Below are 25395 nucleotides of genomic sequence, written 5' to 3'. Positions count from 1 at the left end.
TAAACTCAATGCAAAGAAGATCATTAACAGCCACTGGAAAAAGAGCCAAAGGTGACAGCTGCACATGTATTAGGTTCCTGACATTTTTCTAGGATCTCTAGCTTAGAAGACTGTGGAACAACTTTGGTTAAATCTGTGGAGGGTAGGGCAGTGCAAACTGCATACAGCAAACAGATCACTATTTGAAGCTATGTGCAATAGTGAAGCAAAGGCAGAGTGGTACAAGTATGTTCCATGCCTATATGCCAAAAATAGCTTCCAAATTATTAACACAGCATCTACACAGCTGAAACCAAGAAAAAGCTACAGCATATATAACCTAGGCATATGAAGCATTATACGGTATTTTGTCCTTTTTACAGCTTTAACTTTAATTTTTAATTATTTTTTGGCATATCATCAGAGGCAAAACCAATGAATCCCCTTCCCTTGCCATTTAGATTTTTATTCACTTCTTTTATTTTGTGATTTAAGATTTCAAGCAGAGTTTACAACCAAAGGGGCTAAATGCTTGCTTGAAAGAAAGAAAGTGGAGAATTCCACAACACAGAATTTTCCAGTCATCCCACTTTCTAAACTTCTTCTGGACCCTTGTGAAATACAGAAATTCCCTTTTTATATGGGTAGCATTATAATCCCTGTTACCTGAAAAACAGTTGTAAGTCTGAAAACATGGCAATGTTACTATTGTACTAAAACCAACAAAGCCCAATGGTGCCTTGAAGACTGACACAGTCAGTGATAGCATGAGCTAGAGATGAAGGTATTCATATTTGTATACAAACATCCCCCCACAGGTGGAGATAACGATGGCTCACTCATTATTCCTCCGCTAACGCGAGCTCGATGGAGCCTTCCTATTGCCAGTCCTTGCAGAAGACAAGATGACAAGCCTCTCTGCCAGGTTGCAGAGTGGCTAATCCATCGCGAGCAACAGAGCGATAGGAAGGCTCCGTCAAGCTCGCGTCACCGGCGGAATCGTGAGTGGACCGTCCAGCCCCATGGACCCGGACCCTTGTTATTTCCACCTGTGGGGGATATTCATATTTGTATACGAATACCCTCATCTCTAGCATGAGCCTATGAATTATAGCCCAGATCATCAGTCACATTAACTGTTTTCCAGAATTTCAGACGCATAAACACTGCAAGTGATGGAAAGTCAGATTACTGACAGCAAGACCAGAGGGAAATTCAGTGTGGAAAGTAATGACAGTGATCATTATATTATTAACAAAGGATATTCACAAAACTGTTCCCAACAAAATGATTTTAAACTGAACATGGAGCAGTAAACAAACTCAGAATGCCTACAGGGTTTAAGTGTGAACTTAATTTGTGACTTTCACACAACTGGATACCTCCCCTTCACTGGGTTATCGTCTTTCAGATTTGGCATTTTATCACTAAATAAATAAACAGCTCAGATTAGGAGTTTATTTTTAATGCCCTACATTGGCCAGTAAGTACGCAATATGACGAAGTGTAACTCTCTATGAACAAAGTACCTTCCCTGACCTTTGAATAATCACAGACAAGCTCTTAATATCTAGAATAAAGAGGAAAATTTGAACCATAACTTTGAACCCTTCATCTTAAGAAGTCTGGCACAGCAGTAATATCATTTGGCAAGTGAACTCTAAACGCATTCATTCTGGAAAATGCAAGCTATCTTTTGAATCTTACTGAGCTTACTAAACAACTGCCAAACTCCTATTGCACAGTTACATTTGTGGTGGGCAAATGGTGGCATTTGCAGCTAATAAATAAATCTTTGATCAGATTTTCAGGCATGCTCCAATCCACAGACTGGCACACTCCTGAATGTCCTGAGAGAGCTTCATTATCCAACAGCAAGAAACCACTGGGAGACACATGATCTGCTTCAACTGGGCATATGGGTTTTCACCAAAGGTGTATTCTCAAAGTATTCTAGTTTTGATTTTCGCCCCCCTGAAATCAAGGGGATCAACTGGACTCAGTCTGGAACCAATGTAATTATATCAACAAAAGGGCAGACATAAAGTAGGAAGTTTTAGTCTTAATTTATCTTGATATTTTATCCCTTACAGAGAGTATCAAACATTTAGTACATTCATCAACAGATAGAATACTCTTACGGTTTATTTTTTTTAACACACAAGTGGACATTTAATTCATTTATCTGAATTGCATACTTACAGGTCCCATAATAGTTGCTTGCCAATGGAACACTGAAAAACACAAAGTAATATTTACCTTATTAAAGTTTAAAGTGTAGCCAAATAAGCAAAAGGTATCTTGCCATCAACTATAAAGATCTTACAGTCATCTCCAACAGGTCCTGCTGAACAGTGTGCAGGTGGGTCACGCTGCAGATCACTTAGCTCCTACAGGAAACATGAAAACATTTGCAATGTTACTTAAACAAACCCAAGATTATTTATCCAAATTTGGATCTTCTTTAGGTTTGATCAAGTGCTTCCAAAATAGACAACTAAAAGCTAAAGAGAAATTTGAATCAATACCAGAGGATATAGTCTTATAGCATGGAAGGACCAGCCATTCAGCACTAAGCATGACAGTATTAGCCAGCACACCTCCATATCTTTACTCGATAAAATAATGTACATTTCGTTCTCACTAACAGAAGGAGACTCCAGGATAGTGAAATCCATTTTACCATATTTCAGTTCTGAAATTGTTACCCTGACATGGGAAATCTTGACGTGGACGTCAAAATACCTTGATAAATAGATTACAGGCAAAAGCCAAAATCAAAATTATGGTACAGTCTAAATCAGTGGTCTCCAACCTTTTCCAAACCGCAGACTGGTTGAGGGGCCAGGATCCATGCATGGTGGGGCAGGGCACACCTCCGCGCTTGCGGGGGAGCAGGGCGCATGCTCGCACATGTGCAGCTGGGCGCACTCATGGGTAGGGCATGCTTGCACAGGTTGTGCTTGCGGGGGCAGGGCATGCTTGCATGCATGGGTGGAGCACCTGTGCACACGTGTGCAGGTGGGCGGGCCATGCATGTGGGTGCGCATGTGTGTGGGGAGTACGTGCAGGGGGGTGGGAGATCTGTCTCCACGGTCTGGTCCTGCCAAGGCCATGGCCTAGAACTGGGCCGCGGACGGGGGCTGGGGACCCCTGGGCTAAACTGTGACTTTCACACAACTGAATACCCCCCCTTCATTGCACAATCTATTTCCAGATTTAGCATTTTAATGCTAAATGAGCAAACATTGCATTTGGTTTTGACACAGGAGAGGGCCCTCCCCCTGACTTTGGAACTCCCTCCAACAGGAGGCTTGACTGGCCCATCTTTATTGTCCTTCCGCAAACAGGCAAAGTCCTTTCTCTGCAGGCAAGCTTTCCCTTAGCAACTGGCTAGCTGCCTGAGTTGGCTTTTTTAATGGATTGTTGTGCCTTACTGCTTTGAATGTGTTTTTTGTATTGCATTTGTTTACCATGTTTTACCATGGTATTTGTCTGATCCTTATTAGTATTGAGATACTTATTCTTTTTAGCTTTAAATATTGTCTTTTAATGATATAAGCTGCCTTGGATCCTTTTTAAGGACAAAGGTGGGGTAAAATATTTTAAAGAAAATAAATGATAATAAATACAACACAATATAGCATACTGCAACAATTAGAGCTAGGCAGTGATAGCTTATCTAGTGCCCTTCAGATGGCTCATGCTACAAATCCCATCAGCCCCAACCTGCACAACCAGCAATAACGAACTAAAGAAACTGCAGTCCAGATCAGCTGGAAGGTTGCCTGCCCCACGATGTGGAAAGAAGAGTACATACAGTGGTGCCCTGCATAGCGACGACAATCCGTGCAGCAAAAATTGTCACTATGTGTATTCGTCGCTATGCAAAATTAAAAAGCCCATAGGAATGCATTGAAACTCCTTCAATGCGTTCCTATGGGCTTAAAACTTACCTTTTAAGCAAAAATCCTCCATACGGTGGCCATTTTAGCTGCCCGGTAGCAAGGAATCTGTCCCTGTTTTACCCAGTGGCCATTTTGGAACCGCCGATCAGCTGGAGAAAAATCATCACTATGCGAAAATCGGTAAGCGAAACAGCTTACTGATCATCGCAAAGCGATTTTCCCCCATAGGAAACATCGTTATGTGATCGCAAAAGCGATCACAAAAACATCGTCGCTATGCGGATTCGTCGTTAAACGGGGCGCCTGTTATGCGAGGCAACACTGTAAGTACAAAAGATGAGGGGAATCTGTTAATTACAAAAAACCCTCAAAATTTGGAAAATGGAAGAAGGCTGTTACGGAATGCTTTCTTGCAGTATTTAATTATGTCAACTGCATTATAAGATTTTTGTATTTGTGGTTTTTTTTGCTCTACATTTCCTTCTTTTTCTGCATGATAATGTTAAGGCTTAAATCCTACTTTAACACACAGACAATAGCCTTCCACTATTTTCCACAAGAGGGAGTTTCTCATTTCAACTAGAGCTTGCAGTTCCACTTTCAGTGCTGGACAAACATTCTGTGCAATGGTGGCTAATTTATGCAAGATTAATTTTATTTTACTTCCCATTTTCTGAATCCAGGGTGGCCTATATGTACAATTCATTCAAAACAAAACATTTTGAAAATGCAGCACATAAAACATAGGTTACATTACTCAATGTAGCTCAACATCATCTGAAGCTCAACATAAAAAAAAAAAAACTAAGACCATGGCCACTGGTCCCATCACCTCCTGGTAATAGAAGGGGAAGATATGGAGGCAGTGACAGATTTTACTTTCTTGGGCTACATGATCACTGCAGATGGGGACAGTAGCCATGAAGGCTTCTTGGGAGGAAAGCGATGACAAACCTAGACAACATCTTAAAAAGCAGAGACATCACCTTGCCGACAAAGGTCTGCATGGTCAAAGCTATGGCTTTTCCAGTAGTGATGCATGGAAGTGAGAGTTGGACCATAAAAAAGGCTGACCACCAAAGGATTGATGCTTTTGAATTGTGGTGCTGGAAGAGACTCCTGAGAGTCCCCTGGACTGCAAGGAGATCAAACCTATCCATTCTGAAGGAAATCAACCCTGAGTGCTCACTGGAAGGACAGATCCTGAAGCTGAGGCTCCAATACTTTGGCCATCTCATGAGAAGAGAAGACTCCCTGGAAAAGACCTTGATGTTGGGAAAGTGTGAAGGCAAGAGGAGAAGGGGACGACAGAGGATGAGATAGTTGGACAGTGTCATCGAAGCAACCAACATGAATTTGACCAAACTCCGGGAGGCAGTGGAAGACAGGAGCCCCTGGCATGCTCTGGTCCATGGGGTCACAAAGAGTTGGACACGACTTAATGACCACACAACAACAACATTACTCAAATGCAATCTGTACAGGTCAGGTTTTCATTGCATGCCCAAAAGGAAGTTGTGAATGGATTGGTCCAGGAAGAGAATATGCAACATACTATCAGATGGTGATTAATACACTGAAATAGACAATGGTAGAAATCCAGTAGTAAATTAATTAATTAATTAATTAATTAATTAATTAATTAATTAATTAATTAATTAATTTATATCCCGCCTATCTAGTCAACTCAGGACCACTCTAGGCGGTGCAACTGGAATAAGCTCACTGAATCAATGAACTCATCAAATTTCTCATAATTTTAAACATACTACTCATCAGTTTTGTTATCATTTTACTGAACTGACACAAATTTATTTCTTCATTACAATGTTACTGTATGGTGCTGGATACTTAATTCACCGTACACAAAGAAACAACTACACCACTAGTCATTAAGACCATATCTGAAATAAAGTAGTTGTCATAAGAGTCTATAAGTGATATTGTCAGTGACCTTCCAAAAAAAGAGCATCAAGGTCTTACCCAAGTACTTGCAACTAATTTTATTTTGAGAAACATGACACATGCCCATCCAGGGAGGTCATTTTGGTATACACATGTCCAAAGAAGCCAACTGCAAAATCTTTCAGAAGTACAGTTCCCTTTTCAATCCCAGGGCTCAGGTTTCACTCAGAGGAGAGAACAACTTATCTATGCAAATGTCAGATACTGCCAGCAAGAAAGAATCCACAAGTGTCAGATTGCCAAGTGTCAAGGAAGCTCAAGGCAGTGAACTCTTAAATAAAACTGTAATGCTGCAAGCAGAGAAAGACCTGCTATTTTTAGAAAAAGTGACAGAACACCACTAGTTGTCACTTATAGCCCACAACTGAGACCACTCACATGCATTCTAAGCGATCTCCAAGCTATCCTTGACAAGAACACTTCACTTTCCAAAGCCTTTGGGGGGAGATTCATACATGCCTACAGACAACCCCCACCCCAACCTGAAGCAAGTACTAACACACAGCAACACAGACAGAGGGACTAAAACCTGCCACAGAGCCAGATGCCAACTCTGCCCACACATCTATTCTGGCAACACAACCACAGGACCTAACAACACCACATACAATATCAAAACACCTTCAATTGATCCTCAACTAATGTGATCTATGCCATCTTTCACCAACTATGCCGTTGTGCACTCTACATAGGACACACTGTGAAAGATCTGAAAGTCACTATTTTAAAACAGAATAGTTACAAATCGAGAATATAGAGGGAAACAGATGAAATAAAATTTATACATTTGATGGACACCACAGAAATGGATTCAATATAAGCCTAGGTTTCTTAAGCCAATACCAGATGTATCACTTCTGCTGTTATCCACTGCCATGGTTATTTTCTTCACAACTATCAAGCCCATCTCTTATCACAAGTTAAAACTGCCTATATTCTCTATATTAAGACACGTGATTCCTCTGCTACCTTCTTTCATTTTTTTCTTTCCCCTCTTGAAGTTCAATTGCATTTTCAATCCCCCTACCCCCTTCTCTCTTTTCTCCCCCCCATCTCTGCTCAGACCTGGTGTCTGTTTTGTGTCTTCTTGAAGAAATTTTACCACAGGACCCTAAAATAAACATAGGCCTAATTGCTGTATGTAACCAATGAACACTTCGAATATGAAACTGATATTTCATCTACATTTTGTTCTGTTTCTTTATGTATGACAAAGTGGACATGTTCACGAAAGCTTACATTAAAATATAATAGCCTTTAAGGTGCCATATGTTTTTGTCTTTTTGTTTTGTTTCTTTGGATTTTGCCTGATCTGCTATTTTTACACTTCCCAGCTTCAGATGAAATAAAATATCCTTAAAAAACTATCTAAAATTTCAGCTGTGTTAGGCCAAAAACACTGAAAAACTGAATTATACAGAAACTCAACTACTGATATAATGTCTGTGCTATAAACCAAAAATAGCTATAAATTCAACTTCTAGCAAAATTCAGCAGGGACAGTGAGCTTAATAAGATGTTTTATATCCCTTTTCCAGTCACAAGCAATACCAAGACAGTTAACAAGACCCTGCCAGGCTGCTGTTGGCTTAGTGGGTCAAATGCTGGTCTAATCAATTCAAAATTAAATTGAACCTGTGGAAAGGTAGGACTGACATCACTGACAAAGACAGATATCTTATATGATACATTATCAACTTTAGGAAGAGTACCACATTGTACTGCTGTGTTGACCTCAGCATTTCCTGTATGATTATGTTTTACTGGGCAACTCCATGCAAAAGGACAGAGGTATTTCATATACCTGTCCTAACAGAAACTGATACTATTGCCATAGAAATAATAATTTTTAAAAAAAGCTAAAGCAACTTTAGTTGTGCACCATAGGACTTCCACTTTTGTTCTATGAATAACCATCCATCAAGATTTTCAAAATCCATTGGGATGAATATGCACACCAATATCTGAACAAAGGAAGGAAGCACACCTAAGTTCTGCTAGAGCTCACATTCAAGCAAGTACAGTGGTGCCTCGACTTACGACCACAATCCGTTTCCAGAAGATGGACGTAACTTGAAATGGTCACAAGTCAAAGCACCATTTCCCATAGAAATGCATTGAAATGCAATTAATCCATTCCGACTGAAGAAAATAATCATCAAAAAAAATCACTGCAAGACTCATTGGAAATGCAATTAATCCCTTCTGGCGAAATGGAAAAAAAAAGAAAAGAAAAGCAATCAAGTGTGTAAGACCTATCAGAAATGCACAGAAAACAAACAGAGCAGATCAGAAATGCACAGAAAACAAAGGGTCCAGGTCAGAAATGCAAAGAGAACAAAGGAAAAAGCAAGAGAAGTGTGGCGGAATGCCCATGCCCCACCTGTCCATCATTTGGAGCTCTAGAGCTGGAGCCTATGAGAAGACAGGAGGGGGGAGTCAAGAAAACAGTTAGAGGCAGTGGTTGGATGGAGAGGTAATGAGAGAAGAGGTTTTGAGAGTTTTTAGGAGAGAGAAGGGAAAGTTGATGTGGTATAGTTGGTTTAGGGATTAAAGAATAGTTAAAAGATAGAAGTCAATAAATAGACAATCGTCTGATAGTATGCCAGTGATTAACAGTTATTAATATGAAAAGTGATACCTATAAAGAAACTTGTTTAGTACCCAAGCAATGAATGTAACGTAATAAAACATCTATGAATAATATGTGATTTAACAACAAAATAATAAATAATCAATTATATTTGAATATATGTGTCTTTGCAACATTTATGGTAAATAATGGATCAAGATCCATTGGTGGCAGTTGGTGAAAGAAGTAATAAGCAAGTCGTGTCCAAAGGTGGACCTGGGTTTGAGGGAAACAAACTAGGGACACTGGGGGTGAGCGACAAAAAGCTTGCAAGACCATCGGAAATGGGGGGGGAACCCAAATAGCAACCAAACCCCCCCAAGACCCATCAGAAATGGGGGGAGGCCAACAAACAAACAAACAAACTCCCAAGACCCATCGGAAATGGGGAACAACCCCAAAAAGCAACCAAACTCCCCAAGACCCATCAGAAATGGGGGGAAAACACAAAAAACAAACCCCCCAGGATGCATCGGAAATGGGGGGAAACCCCCCAAACAAACAAACTCCCCAAGACCCATCACAGCACAGAAACATAACTCCCCAGCCCAAAACCACGCTGCAAAAACACCCAGAACAGTTTTTAAAAAGCAGAAAACAGCACCTTACCTTACCCTGCAGCCTGAAGGCTCCCTGCAAGCACACACACACGCTCACTCAGAAGCAGAAGCGAGGCAGTCCCAAGCCTCCTCCGATCGCACACTAACTGCTGGGGTGAAAGAGCTACAAAGAAGCAGCCTCGTCGCTACCTACAGTTAGCAATCTGAATTTCCCATCTTTTTCCCCCTGCCTTTTTCTGTTTGTAAGTGGAAGCTCCGGTCGCAAGTAGAAGCAAAATTTTGCAGCCGGAGCTGATCGTAACTCGAAATGGTCATAAATAGGGACGTTCGTAAGTCGAGGCACCACTGTATTATTTTGTTTGACTCATGTTCATGGGAAGGAGTATCATGAAAGACAGTCTAAAATAGAATTGCTTTCGAAAATGACTCTCTTATTCCACTATTAAATTTGACAATGTGTCTTACTTTACTAGATGTTCAATATTCCACTAGCGTAAGTACAGAAAATAGTCGGCTGGATAACTCGGGGGTTTAGGTATATGGCTGAGAAGCCAGAAGTTGGAAGTTCAATTCCCCACTTGTGTCTCTTGGGAGAAAAGCCAGCTGGTGTGGCCTTGGGCAAGCTGCACAGTCCCAGGATGCCCACAGAGGAAGGGAATGGTAAACCACTTCTGGGTATTCTCTACCTGGAAAACCCTGAAAAAGATTAAAGTCAGAATTGACTCGATAGCACATTACTATTTTTAAGTACAGAAAAAGATTAAGCTGGTTTCTATGACAACCAGAATTACTAGCACACTAAAATATTTGTGCAGTAGCACATGTTTAATACAAGAGGTGCTGGAAAAATAACCAGTAATAGATAGCCTGGATGGCTAAACATTTGAAATTTCTTCCCAAAACCTTCTACTTGCCAACCCTGTTTAATACCATTAAAAACAAAGTGTGGAGGAACCAATGTGATCAAGCATTGTGGTTCAATTCATATAGATACATGCACCACTTTTTTTAAAAAATGGAATTATTAAAAAACAATGGAAAAAATTATAAATCAGGGCTGCGGAATTAGAGGTCTTCCAGATTGTGCGGAACTACAACTTCCATTATACCTAACAACTGGATAAACTTGCTAAGGCTGATAGGAACTGAAAACCGTATCACAGGAAAAGCAACAAGGCCTTATAAGCAGAATTTGGTGCCGTTGCTGAAACATTATCATGAATGCTACTGTAGTAAACCTTTCACTCCTATTGTGATCATAGCTCCAATTCCATCATGGTAAAGCTCTGGGGTGCAATTAGTGTTTCTGCAGGATCACATACTGCCTCTAAATAGGCCAGCAATGACAATGCAAGTTTTAAGACACTATGTGACCACTCCCACCCAGAAGGCCCCTTCCATGTGTTCTATTTGTCTGACTATGCAATGAATTCACGTGAATAATCCTAAAGTGTTATTTCTCCTACAGAAAGAGATCATACCTCTTTTTTTTCCTTTCAGCTTATATACCGCCCCATAGTGCTTCAAGCACTCTCTGGGCGGTTTACAGGCTAATTATGCAGGTTACACATTGCCCCCCCCCCGATGAGTTGGGTACTCCTTTTACCAACCTCGGAAGGACAGAAGGCTGAGTCAACCTTGAGCCGGCTACCTGGGGTCGAACCCCAGGTCGTGAGCACAGTTTTGGCTGCAGTACAGCGGTTTAACCATTGCGCCACTACAAGCATAGTATCACTACACACAACATGAAAAATCTAATTTGTATCAATAAAGATGAAATTCACATTGGCACTGTGTGATGCTTACTCATGCGGCACTTTTCAGCTGCTCATGAACAGCTGAGGCTAATTATCTCCATACCATCAGAAATTCATGTTTGCAGTGGGTGTACAAAATGTCTGGAAAAGCATAGAGAAAACTGAATCCATCCGCAAAATGCCTTAGGAATGATATTCTTACTCATAAAGATTACATACATTACACGCCCCCACTTTGGACTGGGGTCACTCAGAATTATTTATTTGCTTCCCCTTCAGCTGGACACCTTGGATACCAACCTCCGTAAGAGTCTTGTACTAATCACAGGCCAACACCAGCTTTGCAAATAAGCCCACTAAAGGTACGAACCTGCAAAATTTTTATAAACCTCCATAAAAGCAGAATAGGATTGCAACAAGAACTGCACCAACATTATTAAGGAAACAATTACTGGACACTGATACCACATTCTTTGCTAGAGGAAAACTAGTAGGTTTCCCCCCTCCCCCAGTTTCTAATGCTTTAAGACCTTTCCTGTTTTCACAATGTTTAAAAGTAACTGACCAAAATCCAACTAGTAGTCCCATCCATAACAGACATAACAAATAATAAGGATATTCAAAAAATATTGCCTCATCATTCAGTTGATTCAATGGATCTACTCTAGATAGGGTTAACAATTGGCTTAAGTCTTCTATTTTAAAAGGTTTGTATCCAATTTCTAACCTGGATAATTTCTCATGACTAGGGCTGTTCTTGAAAGAAGAGAAGGTAGTAGTTCTGAAAAATTTCTAAGTCAAACAGATATTCATGGCACTTCTGTGGCACCTCTCCCTGCACTCCAGTTATCTTCTTGACACAGATTTGGACCTACATACACCTGTATTGAATCTACACTGTCTTTTAGAGCAGTGGTTCTTAACCTTTGTTACTCGGATGCTTTTGAACTGCAACTCCCAGAAACCCCAGTCAGGATAGCTGGTGGTGAAGGCTTCTGGGAGTTGCAGTCCAAAACTCCTGAGTAACCCAAGGTTAAGAACCAGTGTTTTAGAGGAACAGCATTTTTAACTGAGTCCTACCCACCAATGGCTCCAGTCTCCCTTTGAATAAAAGTGAGCAATGATGCTTGTTTGTCATGTTATTAGTACCTTTGCCACTACTTATGTCTGGATTAGCTGTTCTTCCAAGTGGAGCCTTCTTATATGACACTACAGTCTGTTTCCAGCACAAGCAAGGGACCCTTTGCTCTAAGATGCGAGCTATAAATACCATCTTCAATAAATTTATGGTAACATTAAGCCATAATATTTTTCAGTAGTTTACTCTAAAACTACACTATAGCACACTGTTTTCTTCCCCACAAAATCTTTCAATTTGTTTACTTGTGCACAATAACCTTCTCTTAGTAAGTCATAGTGGGTTCAGTGATGCTTGCCACCATTACAAGAAACATGCAGAGATTACACGTGCGTAGCAAAGCTTACGTTGAGTCACAAAACATTATCAGCACAGAATTGAAACTTAGGCCAGTGGACTCACAGCAGCCTAATTTTTCAATTGCACTCCAGCGAATAAGGTCTCCCAAACAATATAAAATATGCTACCTATTTTTAGTGTTTACAGGTCAGCCTCAGTAAAAGCTAGAAGACAGTTTCTGAAGTTTTTCAGTCATAATGAGCTAAATCCAGTTGGTAGTCCCAGCTAGAGTATACGTAACCAATGAGGCTTGCATACATTTATTCAGTGAATCTACTAAAGTTGGAATCAATGCAGCTGGGTGTAGCCCAAAGGACCATGACCTCTCTATGGAGATGCAGAGAACAAATAAGCTCTGCAAAACATAGGCTTGGCTAAGTGGGCGTTAAGGCTTTAGGGTTCCAGGTAACAAGCTACCTCCTCTTCAAGGCTATTATAAGCTATAAGGGCCTTAAAGCAAATCATATCACTCCCTCCTCTTCTTCTTCCAGGGTTTCTTGCCCCACCCCTCTCCAACTAGCACTCATATTTTGTGGCTGGAGACCACTAAAGAAACCCCGTCCTTAATATCTGTTTTTCAGGAAGGGTGGGTTTTTAAAAAATGCTTTTAAAAGATTTTTATATCTGTACAGTACTCTTAATCAGCCATCTAAAAGACAATGGGGGGCAATATCCCAAGGGGAGACTCCACAAATGGAGAGCTGTTAGGCAGAAGGCTTGCCTTGTGATCCCACCAGCCATCACCTCTTTCGGAGATGAAATACTGTATAAGAACAAGTCCTCAGATAATGACAGCAAATTACAAGACTTCTCATATGGGATGCAATGGGTCTTCAGGTACAGTATCCTGCCTCCAAGTCGTCACTTCTAGTCAAAGTTATAAGGGTATCCTGAATTGGTCTTATAAACACATTACTTTAGAAAACAGTATAGCTGTTAGGGCTCTGCCATGTGGAATGTCTGGACTTCAAATCACATAATTCTCCATTCTGGGAGTTCTACCTGACAAACGAACACCTACAAATACCTAAATATGGTTCAGCTGAAACAAAGACCTAATGCCACCTTGAAGCTTCCTTTCTGAATAGGAAGATTGGGGGAAAATAGGCCACAAAACCTTCCAGATTAAGACTTTTCTCCAAGGTGAGCAACATGTAGATTTCTGTCAGATAGAACTCCCAGAGTGAAGAATTATGGAATTTGCAGTCCACAATTTCCAAACGGCACAATGCTATCAGTTGTCTCTTCCAAGGCACCATACTGTACTTTATTTAATACTATATTTTATAGATTATTAACGTGATTATATTATGTTATATTACCTCAAATCCTGTCCTATAATTGAAGGTACAGAAGGCTGATGATACCATCAGCTTCAATGGTTTTTCAGAAATGACTAATTTCTGATTCCCCTTGAAGGTTTTGAGGCTTCTGTGAGATTCTCTTTCAGTGTGAGAAAGCCACTGGTGGTTGCGAGATGGCAGGGAAAGTTTTTAATTTCCTGACATCAGGGTGATTTTACTGCTGGTGACAATTTTCAGAAATTAAATACTCTCTCCATCTCATAGCTCCCCTTGGCTTCCCCACAATGAAGAAGATCCCAAGAGAGCCCTAGGAATGACCGGGGGGGGGGGGGAGAGAAAAATTTATTTCCAAAAAACCTGCAACAATGATGTTTTTGTAAATTACACTACTGGATTTCAGTCAATATAGAACTGTGTTCCTACTGGATCACATATCTTGGAATGAGCCAATGATGCTAATTTGCAATCATTCTCAATACTAAGTTCTGCATATGTGCTGCATAAAACAAATATATTTCAGAGAGTGATGGGTGATGCAAGAAAATGAAATTAACAGCTTCCCGAGTCACGTTCTCCTTAAATTTATTCTAACAGTATGTTACATTTTACCAACTGAATATGGAGTTGCTAAATGCACACATGGTTAGGAACAGATGTCAGTTATTCCTTCAGGAACAAGATGAAAAGGATTCTTTAATACCTATCAAATATTGTTTGTTTCTGATGTTTAAAATGGCTTAATTCAAGAGTCTTGTGCTAAAAGAATTCTACACTACTGTACATTTTCCAGAACCCATTCAAGACGAAGGATTCAAAAGTCTCCTCAGAGTTCTGGCAAGAATAGATGAAAGGATTGTTTCAAGTATTCAAGTAAACTCTGTCCTATCAAGTGAATACTGCCACTTCCTTTCTCTTCCACAACAGTAACAAAATACCACGCATGTCCCAGATCATTTTGACACAGCACTTACAACAATGGAGACGAATGAGAGTCTTGACAGAAATTTAAATAAGGTGCAGTGCCTACAAAAGTCCAGGATCACAATTCTCTAAGTGGACTCTGTGAATGATTCTCTGACTCCCCAAACTACAAATATAGCCAGCAGCGGTTACAATTGGCATCCTAATGAAAGGACAGCCTCTCTAACATTCCTAGGAATTTGTTAATCAATTTGGTGGTTCAGCACTGCAGCTCAAGACACACTTAAAGGCACAAACAATTCAGTGATTTCACACTGCTTGAAACACTTTGAACATATAGCAGCCCAGGGTACTGGAATGGGAGTCACATTTGGTATTGTTTATTAAATAATTGCATACTAAGTAGAAGCTATAAATCAACAGATTTTGCTTCAGGTATTTTACTGCTTTTAGATTTTTAATTGCTCTCTCTCCCCAGGCTTCCAATATAGATTTGAGACATCTGCTTCCCAACCACAGGACATTTATGTGCAGCCCCTGCCCTGCTCCCTATCAGCTGAACAACAGACTGAGAGAACTGTTAGGATATGGTTATGCAAAGAGTTGTGAACACATGTACTAAATAAAGACAAAGTATTATTATCCATCAGCATAATTAACTCATCCATGTGCAGGATGGTAACTTTTTCACACTGTTTCTCACAGCCAAAATAACTGTGATGTTAAATGCATGCATTTAATGTATATTTGTTTCGTTTGACAGGCCCTGCAGAGGGAAGGCAGCAGAATCCGCACCACAGCATGGAAGAGAAAGGTGTTTATTTGGTTCTGAACACCAACCCTCAGAACAACCCACAGCCCCTATTCCTAGTTCTAGGAGCATAGCATCTGTGGACACCATTTCCTCTGAGAGAGTCTGCTCTCAGACTGTCACAACCCAGTTTGCATTGCACTGAGTGAACAAGAAGCTTCCATAAAGCGCTGTTTCCTAGACCAAATAAGCTAACCAATCAACATCCGAGATCTTAATTTCAGAATCCTTTCCCTGTGTTACAGTACAAATGGAAACCAGTTCAGGATATGACTGTCAACATGACAGACAGAGAGCATAAACATATGCTGCAAACTGGTACAGGGCCTTGTAAAAGTCCCATCTGCCTTTAGAAAAGATTTGACAGGCCTACCATCAAGAACCCAATTTATCAACAACTTAGTGCATTATTTTGTTGACATGCCCCTGCCATCTGAAGTTTCATCAGCTTGCTAACAGTTACTTCCACAATACCTATGCAAGGTATCATACATTAATGTACAGTATTATCCTAATTAATTTCAAATCCACATTAGCATAATATTTTACGTGGCTAAGAAAAGTGCATAAAATATGTACAATTTATCAAGAGATCTTCCTCACTGAAGGGGTTATATACCAACAGGTTCGTGGTGGTAGGAAGAGAGAGAAGCCTGACATATTTCCATGGTCTGAATTTCAACTAGAAATAGTGGAGGAGAGGTCTGTGGACATTTGAACAAGTCTTTAGCAGATTATGTGATGGTGTTACGTTTCAGTAATTCCCAAGAATGTTGGGAGCAAGAAAGACAGAAATGTTTGATCCTCATTTTTGAAAAAAATATAAAGCAGCTGTAAATTCACGATTGTGTCCTGTGTAAAGCACAGCAACCCATTTATCAATGGAAAAGAGAGGAGAGGGAAGGGAATAGCTGTCTGGGATACACTATGCAGTACTTGTTGAACTCAAACAAGAACATATTAACTATGTTTTGGAAAATATTCATATTTATGTTACTTTCTTGCCGCCCACCACTCCCCCCCAGTTATTATTAGCATCATGCTCTTCTGTCTGATCTCCACTAGCTGCTTCACACATACTTAGTACAGTATTCTACCAATGCTGTCCCACAGACAATAATACAGAAACTACAAAGTGTAAACAAAACGCACAGTAAGCCACAGGTATACACCACAGCTGTATCTCATCCTTCCACTAAGAAGCTTATGCCAGTAGATACATACTCATTCCATTTTATTCCTACAGTCCCATAGGGTAAATTAGACAGGAACACTTTCACAGGGCCACCTACTGCACATCTTGGCTAAGCAGGACTTGAAACTACCACACAGTGGTAACTCTCAGCTGATCACAGTTCTTTGTAACATTCTTCCTTTCACAATTCAGAAAGTTTACCATAATGAATCCTAGTGTTAACTGATCAGTCATAAAGTGTAAAGTGTCTCCAGAAACTAAATCAAGATGTAATCTGTGATTATTAAGAATTTACATTTCTATATAAATGTATAGCCCAAAGCAACCTTTGTAACCCACACACCACATACAATCCAGATTTCCATGAATGTCTTCCTGCCAGTTTTGTGTATTTTAATTGCTCCCTGAAGAATAACATTAATTTCTAAACTTAAGAGGTGCTTACTATATTCATAAATACATCTAGCACTACTTTGTTTTTCAAATTATACCCTTACTTGACCTACACAGCCATTGCAATAATAGTCAATGCCCCATCGACTAGGGCACTCAGTTTCTCTAAAGTATCCCAAAAAAGGTTCCCTGCATGTTGGCAGCAAGGCCAATAGATTCCTAGACTCTGCATCCCAGAACATGCCACAGAATCCTCTCTGATTCACAGAGGTTCTAGGACCTCCACACTGCCATTCACCAGCAATCAAAATACATAAGGAAATAAATCATAGAAGGTAAAAACTTTGGAAATCACTAGCCAAAGCAAAGCTGTTCTGATTCATCTAGAATCTAGATCTATGTTGTATATGACAGCCATCTTTAGGAGAAACCTTTTTTTGTTTTCAAACAACATTCAAGTTATTTCTGCAGAATCTTCATGGCTCTCCTTAAACGCTACCCATCTTTAGCAACCTCCCCATTGCACCTCAAACTAGCAACCATCCTAGTGTGAAACATGCCTAGTTTAGTATTAATCATTCTCCACATGCTTTTTGGAAATCTGCTTGTTATATTACTCTTTTGATATCACACTCCTTTCCTCCACTCTCAAATGAGTACTTTAACAGATGATTAGATTATGAAGGCACCAATGGTACCACCAATATTTTTTCCATAAAGTTTCCTGAACACCAGCCGACAGCAGAGAGAATTGGCGTACGGTGCAATTATTATTATATTGCTTTCAGTTCCAGAAGATAATCACAGTCCAGCATCAGAGGCTGAATGAAAACCCCATTCATTATTTATACAGGCAAGCATGTCAGCATAACCAGAAATGTTAAAGCATGACATCATCTACAATTAAGGGACCCATAAATTGTCTTGTAAAACTGCATAATCCAAAAGGACAGTCGCGCAGCCAATAGCTCCCCAACCAAACACATTTGCTTTAGATCAATGGTTCCCAACCTTTTTTAAACTCACGTCCTCCTTTTATAATAGCCAAGTAACCTATGACACCCTGCCACGTTTGCATAAAAAGATATTTGTAATGTGGTAACTTCATCTCTTCTCAGAAAGCAGAGGCTTCTCCCCCCCCCCCCGTGGAGGTCCTAGAACCTCTGTGAATCAGAGAGGATTCTGTGGCATGTTCTGGGATGCACACATCATATGCACTAACTTAGCCACCTAGAGTGGTCCTCACCGATCAGATAGGCGGGGTATAAATTAAATAAATAAATAAATAAATAAATAAATAAATAAATAAATAAATAAATAAATAAATAAATTAAATATCCCATTCTGTAAGGTTAAGGAAGAAATTATTTAACAAGGGCCACAACACATATAAAGTAACCTGCGACCTCCCAAAACATTTTACAACCCCCACGTTGGGAAACACTGCTTTAAATTAATAATCTTCCCCATGTTAACACTGTTTTCATAGCCAGCATTCTTCATTAGTGCTTCACCATCAGGGCTTGAAAAATGCACTCGTGCGACAAGTGAAAAATGCTGCTTGATAAGTCACAGCTCCCTCCCTGCCTTTCTCCTTCCCCTCCACCTGTATACAGTATCTCTCTCTCTCTATAATTCGCAGTCATCCCCTCCCCCTCCCATTGCAAAAGGAAAACTGCCCTCTTCTCGCAAGAAGGGAGTTTGAGCAGCACATAGAGATATAGCTCTGTAGGGGAATGTAGAGTAATCCCATGCTGGAGAATATGGAGATTCCCTGCTACCAATTTCAAACGAACGAGGACACATCCTGGGGTAAAAGGGAACTGTGTCTCCTTAAGAAGCCAGGTGCTTATGCTTTCAGTTTTATTTTTGCTGGAGACATTCAAAAGAAAGGCATTCAAAATGCAAGCTTCATGACCCCACAGGCATGCAGGTAATAAAGCAACCCAAGTCTGAGGGTAGATGAACCACCATGGGGGTAGGTTTCTTGTTCTTCTGAAGCTCCTTAAAACTGCCTCTGTTCTACCAGTTTCTACAGTTAGCTGTGAAGGGGGTTTCAGCCAGATGAATCTGATCAAAAATAAATTCAGATCGTGTTTAGAAACTGAAAGCTTAGATGACCTTACGATGGTGAATCTAAATGGACCTCCACTATCACAGCTTAACCTTACTAAAGCCATAAATGGTACTTCAGTGCTAAAACTACCAGGCATGTTCAAGGACACAAGTGCATTTTCTACTAAGGAGACATAGACAAATACCATGTACACAATACAATTTATTTTGGATTTGTATGCATTGTTACATAGAAATAAAAGTAAACAAGTGCCTAGTTTAAATTTGTTAAGATAACTTGCAAGGCTATAGTCCAATCATAGTGACTGGTGAAAATTTGACTGACCAGTGAGACATTCTAAAATTTTGCAAACCCTATCCATCATTTACATGTGTAGCATGGAGTCACTAGTTCTTGCCTGTTTACTGGTGTGCAGTTCTTTGGAGATGAGAGAAGAATGGCAATTAACCTGAAATAGAGCAAACAGGATTTTGTAGCTTGTTCATATGTTGTCCTGAGCCAATAAAACTTTGATCTTTCCTATACTGTGGGGTAGGAACTGGAGAAATATGAGAAATGGAGGGGATATGTCCATGCTGCAACTCTTCCCTTTGCTACAATTAACCTCTCGGAAAGTAATACTGGAACAGGGAGAATCCACTGCATAGGCCTTCTCCCACCACTAAACAATAAGTGCTGTAACAGCTGCCATGGGCTAGCAATAAATAAATAAGTACAGTGGTGCCTCGCATAGCGACGATAATTCATGCAGCAAAAATCGCTGCAAAGCGATTTCGTCGCTATGCAAAATAAAAAAGCCCATAGGAATGCATTAAAACCTGTTTAATGCGTTCCTATGGGGTAAAAACTTACCTTTAAGCGAAAATCTTCCATACGGCGGCCATTTTGGGTGCCCGGTAAGCGAGGAATCCATCCCTAAACACAGCGGGCGGCCATGGTTTTTTACCCAGCGGCCATTTGGGAACCGCTGATCAGCTGTTTTAAAATCACCGTTTTGTGATGATTGGTAAGCGAGGCAGGGTACCGATCATCGCAAAGCAAAAAAAAACCCATTCAGACCATCGCAAAGTGATCACAAAATCCTCATCGCTATGCGATTTCGTCATTAAACGGGGCACCCGTTAAGTGAGGCACCACTGTACTTAAATGAAGCCCTTCAATTTTGGACCTGACAATTGTAGCCAATATCAATATCATTAGGTCCCAAACTGAAGGGTCTCCTGGTTTTAGCTCCCCCCCCCCTGTATTTTTCTCTCTGCTTTTATCTGGAAGGTACAAATTATTTTATGCTGCTGCTACTACAGGAACTATCAGTCTTGATAGCTCTGTATGCCTAACCTGCCTTTTAAAGAATGCACAAGTCAGTGGAGATCCCTCCATCAAACTGCTGTTGTCATTGCTATCTCAGGAACACCTAAAAATGCCTGAAGCTTCCCAAACCACAATTAAAGAACTATTATATTAACCAAAATCTGTTAGTAAAGAGTAAAAGCTTTAAAAACCATGCAGCCAACAGTGGGACAGCTTCAGGAAACTATGGCAGCAGTTTCTAGCAAAAGCAATTTCTAATGTAGTTTCATTATACATTATTTTAGTAAGATTCCAACACTAACCTTCCCATTATAAAATTCTCAAGTCTGTTTACAACAAACATTACAAGGCATAAAAACATGTTATACCAAATTCAACTATACTGAAAGAAAGCAGCACTACTGAGCACAAACATTAAAAGCCACAGCTGTTAGTTAAAGAGCAAAGCTGCAATCCTATAAAGGATCACCAGGGAGTAAGATCCATTGGGTTTGGTAGAATCTCCCTCTCAGTTGGCAAGCACAGAATTATGTCAACGAACTAGCACCTAAATAATCATGAGAACTTCAGACTAGCTTCCATACAGGAGAAATTCCAAAGCCCAGGTGCCACGACAGAAAAGGCACTCATTTCACATCGGAAGACTGAGACATCAAGAATAAGATTTCACAAAACTGTCTTAAATGTAGGCAGGTTCAAGTACAGTGGTGCGCCACATAGCGACGTTAATCTGTTCCAGGATTAACGTCACTATCCGGAAACATCGCTAAACGGAACAAAAAACCCCATAGGAACGCATTAAACCCTGTTTAATGTGTTCCTATGGGGCAAAAACTCACCGTTCAGCGAAGATCCTCCATAGGGGCGGCCATTTTCGCTGCCTCGGTAAGCGAGGAATCCGTCCAGAAAACAGCGGATGGCCATTTTGCCAGCTTCCCTGCTCCAGCCCCTCCCCCTCCCCGCCTTAGAGGGCGCTGCTCTTAGAGGCTTCCCCAGCTTAACAGGCAGTGGAAATGCACTGGGGAAGCCTCTGAAAGTGGCGCTTTGCCAGGGTGGGGGTGGGTGGGGGTGTGGTAGGGGCAGGCCCGCCCCCCCTTGTGCCGCTTTTGGAAGCCTCCTGGGGCTTTTTCAGCAGCGAAAATGCACCTCTGAAAGTGGCGCTTTGCCGTGGGGGGGCGCGGGGGGTTGACATCCACCGTGCTTGACAAAGCATGAAAGCAGATAAATGAAAAGGTAGTGTATGCAACCAATATAGTACTGCATGGTACATCTATCTAGGAAACTGCAGCAAAGGGGATGCAGATTAAATAATGTTCAAACAGCAAAAAGGACAATGTCTTTTGGACAGTTTACACAGAGTAAAACACAACTATCAACACAATCACAATATTCATAAAAAGGACAAATCAGTCAGCTAAGATGGTTTCAGAATATTTAAATAGTAGCACATTAACAACCAGCAACAAAATATAAATGGTAAAGCCCTTCATGAAAATAAAAACAAAGGACTCATGTCTACTGGAAGTGGAATGCCTTAACTTGGTGCCTAAGTGCTACTAGCAGGTATATCAATTGGACTTATTTGGGGGGGCACTATTTAAAAGGCATTCCTTTGATGGCTACCTGTTGCACCACTATGGACAGTAGTTTCCAAAGGAGATCCTCTGAACATGACCTTAATAATCAGACAGGGCAAATTATGAAATGATGTGTTCAAAACAATCAGTACCAGTAAACAGCCCTGCAGCTCAATTTCATGCTAACTGAAATTTCTTGACCATGTACAAAGGTGCTCCACATAGGCATTATAACCCAGCTAAGAGGTTAATAGTGCATAAATAATTGCAGCCAAGCTCTCTCTGCATAGGTGGTAGCCTACTTATCAGCCAAAGTTGATAAAATGAACTCCCTGCCAGTTCCAACTAATCTAAATTGTAATTTATAAAGAGCATCATTACAGAAGATGCTAAACTTGTTCTGTAGCAAAGCACGAACAAAGTATGGTTTATAATTCTGGCTTACTGAGAAAGAAACAAGCCAGATTTGTTGTCTTCACATTAAGCTGTAGTTTCCTTTGCTTCTTCTAGTTATAGGAGGAGCCAATCAATTGAAACTGAACAAAAACAATAAGCCAGAATGCTTTTGAATTCTGGCTTATTGTAGGACCCAAAAACAACCCAGTCAGCCTCAACTGAAAGACTGCTCCACTGATTCACTTAAATTCCCTATAATGATCTATATGTCTGAATTGGGGACACTGCTCACATTTTCTCCCCAAACAAATGAAAAATAAAGTTCACTATTTATACGCAGTGTAATTTTTAAAAAACCGTTTAGAATTTCTAGGTATTAACATCAATATGAAATTTTTAATCCTCTGAAAAGTAAATTTATTTATTTATTTATTTATTTATTTATTTATTTATTTATTTATTTATTTATTTATTTATTTATTTATTTATTTATTTATTTGATTTTTACCCCGCCCCTCTAGACAACGTCTACTCGGGGCAGCTTACAAAGATTAAAACACATTAAAACAACGTATAAATAACGAGCATAGTGCAATTATTATAATTAATGCTATCCAAGTTGGCAAAATTAAAAACCAGAAGAAAAGGAAAGAAAAGAACTTAGGTGACTGGGGGGAAGGCCTGTTTGAATAACCAAGTTTTTAGTTGGCTTTTGAAAACACCCAGCGAGGGTGCCAGCCGAATTTCAGTGGGAAGTGTGTTCCACAGCCGAGGGGCCACCGCCGAGAAGGCCCAGTTTCTTGTTTTCTCCTTCCGGGCCTCCCTCGGCGTCAGTCCCCTCAGCCGTCCGTGCTGGCTATGTCGGGTGATTCGGGTAGATGGTAGATTATTAAAATTAGAAATGTACACAAATTCAAGCATATTCAGACGATGACAAAAAGCAAGCAGAAAATGAAAAACAACACTACAGCACTTTAAAGACTAACTGTGATATCTCACTGTGAAATTTCATGTCTGAAGAAGTAGAGGTAGCCACAAAAACCTCATTTTGAAATGTGACAGTCTTTAAGATGTCACAGTGTTTTTGTTTTAGTCCGGATATGCTTGCACAGATTACATGGAAATTTCTTGAAAATTACACAAGGTTTTCTTTGGCCTCTGTTGTAACTATTGCACCTTGAACAGTTCATTTTCTGGCTCCCACAGTTTTACAGTATACAAGCTGACCAAGAGGTGGAAAGAGCTCAGAAAACAACAGGTGGGAATATCCAGACCAGTCAGACTATCATGATGATGACTTAGAATATATTACAGTATATTTGTACAATATTTGTCTGGATCAATCAAATAATACCTTCATACACTCTTTACCCACAGTTACAAGAAGAGCAACACTTCCATAAGGACACAGGGTTTTTACAATACAGCACCAAGAAAGAAGGTTAAGCAATATTCCCTGAACAGCATAATAAAAGCTGAAGAGCCACAGGAACCTAGGAATCCTGCTAAGATTTTGGAGCCATCTCTAGTACATGATCTTGTTCCCCCCCATGACCTTCGGGATGATTCCAGGAAGCAGACAAGTAGAACATGAGCATAACTGCTTTCTTATACAATTTATTTGTTTGAAACTGATATTCTGTTGGATTCTAAAGTTGGATATAGCAATCATTACCTGTAGCCAATGACAGCTTCTGTAATTCCCTTTCAAAGTTGCCTCAGCTGTAGACGTTCACATCATGTCATTTAAGTGAATTCCATACATTAGCTACATACTGTGTGAAGTTGTACTTTCTATTCTAGATCTCCCCATCAATGGTCAGTATAGTTGTTTTTTTTTTGCGGGGGGGGGGGTTAAAAACATATTTTCATCTTGGATAGATAATATGAGCCAGAGATGTCTGAATTCTTCTGCTGGTTCTTATAAATCTGTGACCATTTCAAGTTCAATGTAATTTGTGAAATGGTGCTAAAGTTATCATCCCTTATCTACACTTACAAAGAAGTTGTGGTTAGCGTACCAATTACTGAAGAGGCTCAGTTTCCTTTTTGGCAAGACTTCAGCTATTCAGCAGCTTATGTACCTTACCTATTCAGTAATAGCACTCACTTGAAAAGAACAGTAAATGAAAACATTTGAATCAACTTCTCACTTTCTTCTAGGAGGTGGTATTTTGTTCCTGCAAAGGCCAGGTTAGGTCAAGAAGTCTTCCAAGCCTATAAATTTGGAACAGCAGTACATAAACTAGAGAAGACTAAAGGCCTATCAAGTGTTTCATTCTGCTCACAGAGGCCCACCAGCTGCTTATGGGAAACATGCCAGCAGGGCATGAGTGCAACAACACCCCTCTGGCTCATGCTCTCCAGCAACTGTTAGACAGGGACATGTTGCTTCTGGCACTTGATGGAATACATATCCATCATGATTTCTTGCCTGGTGAAAAAATGAACATAGGGATGCTTCAAAAGCAAGTGAAAACAAATTGCCTACAAATGATTCCTGCATAGCAGGCTCTAGATCCCCACATCTAGAATGGATATACAAAATTACATTTATTCCCTCCAAAGCACAATACTGTATGCTATATCAACCAGAATTCACTATCAACACCATGTCCATTCAAACATTCAGTCACTAGTACAGAAGAGCTATTTTACCTGAGCTGCAAGAATTATAGTAGAATAGGAGAGCATTCCTTTCAAATTCTTTTAAAGAAAGCTAATAGTGATTTAGGTAAGCCAGCATTAGTGTTACGCCAATGTGTTGGAAGTCCCTGCAAGCAATGGTCCTTCCTGGCTTACCACAAGGCCCAAGCTATGCAGGTGGATTTCAAGCTACAGATCTACCTGTGGTAGTATTAAACCTAGTTTCTTAAGGGTATACAAGAGAGGGGCATGTAACATGAACCTTCTCATACTACCTCAGCATAAGTGAAAACAAACTTTTCAAAAGCTTTTATTACCCACTGCATTCTCTCGCAAAGCAGTCTTCAAGGCCCAGTTTCAATAACCTAAAGTAACATATTCCAAGACTTGAACCTAGATTATAAGGAATGATTGGGCTTTGCATGAATGAAAGCTGTCCAGCAGGGAGCAAATACAGTACTATTCTGACACCCCAAGAACATAGGA

General features: G+C 40.2%; 1 protein-coding gene and 2 long non-coding RNA genes across 5 annotated transcripts in view; 1 reads left to right on the top strand and 2 right to left on the bottom strand.

The window, feature by feature from the left end:
• UBE2D1 (ubiquitin conjugating enzyme E2 D1) overlaps positions 1-25395 on the bottom strand; it is a 41356-nt gene that overhangs the window by 14371 nt on the left and 1590 nt on the right. The window contains exons 2-4 of one of the 3 annotated variants that reach the window (XM_020783173.3): positions 19377-19427; positions 2306-2369; positions 2182-2213 (exon numbers count right to left, since the gene is read on the bottom strand). In XM_020783173.3, coding sequence (XP_020638832.3) covers positions 2182-2213; positions 2306-2369; positions 19377-19427 — 147 coding nt within the window. The remainder of the gene's footprint in view (positions 1-2181; positions 2214-2305; positions 2370-19376; positions 19428-25395) is intronic. The other 2 variants (XM_020783174.3, XM_072995256.2) reach the window with 2 other exon arrangements.
• LOC144588433 (uncharacterized) lies at positions 10865-12470 on the bottom strand. Its single transcript, XR_013544001.1, has 2 exons — positions 11843-12470; positions 10865-11698 (listed from the first exon to the last, which is right to left on the bottom strand). It is a non-coding gene; the product is annotated as an uncharacterized LOC144588433 (long non-coding RNA).
• Positions 18784-23691, top strand: LOC140705910 (uncharacterized). The gene is made up of 3 exons (XR_012085513.2): positions 18784-18835; positions 23470-23521; positions 23641-23691. It is a non-coding gene; the product is annotated as an uncharacterized LOC140705910 (long non-coding RNA).

The sequence above is a fragment of the Pogona vitticeps genome, chromosome 3 (assembly GCF_051106095.1).
Source record: "Pogona vitticeps strain Pit_001003342236 chromosome 3, PviZW2.1, whole genome shotgun sequence".
Classification (NCBI taxonomy): Eukaryota; Metazoa; Chordata; class Lepidosauria; order Squamata; family Agamidae; genus Pogona; species Pogona vitticeps.
The sequence above is the reverse complement of the archived record's forward strand: the minus strand, read 5'-3'. Positions and strand labels throughout refer to the sequence as shown.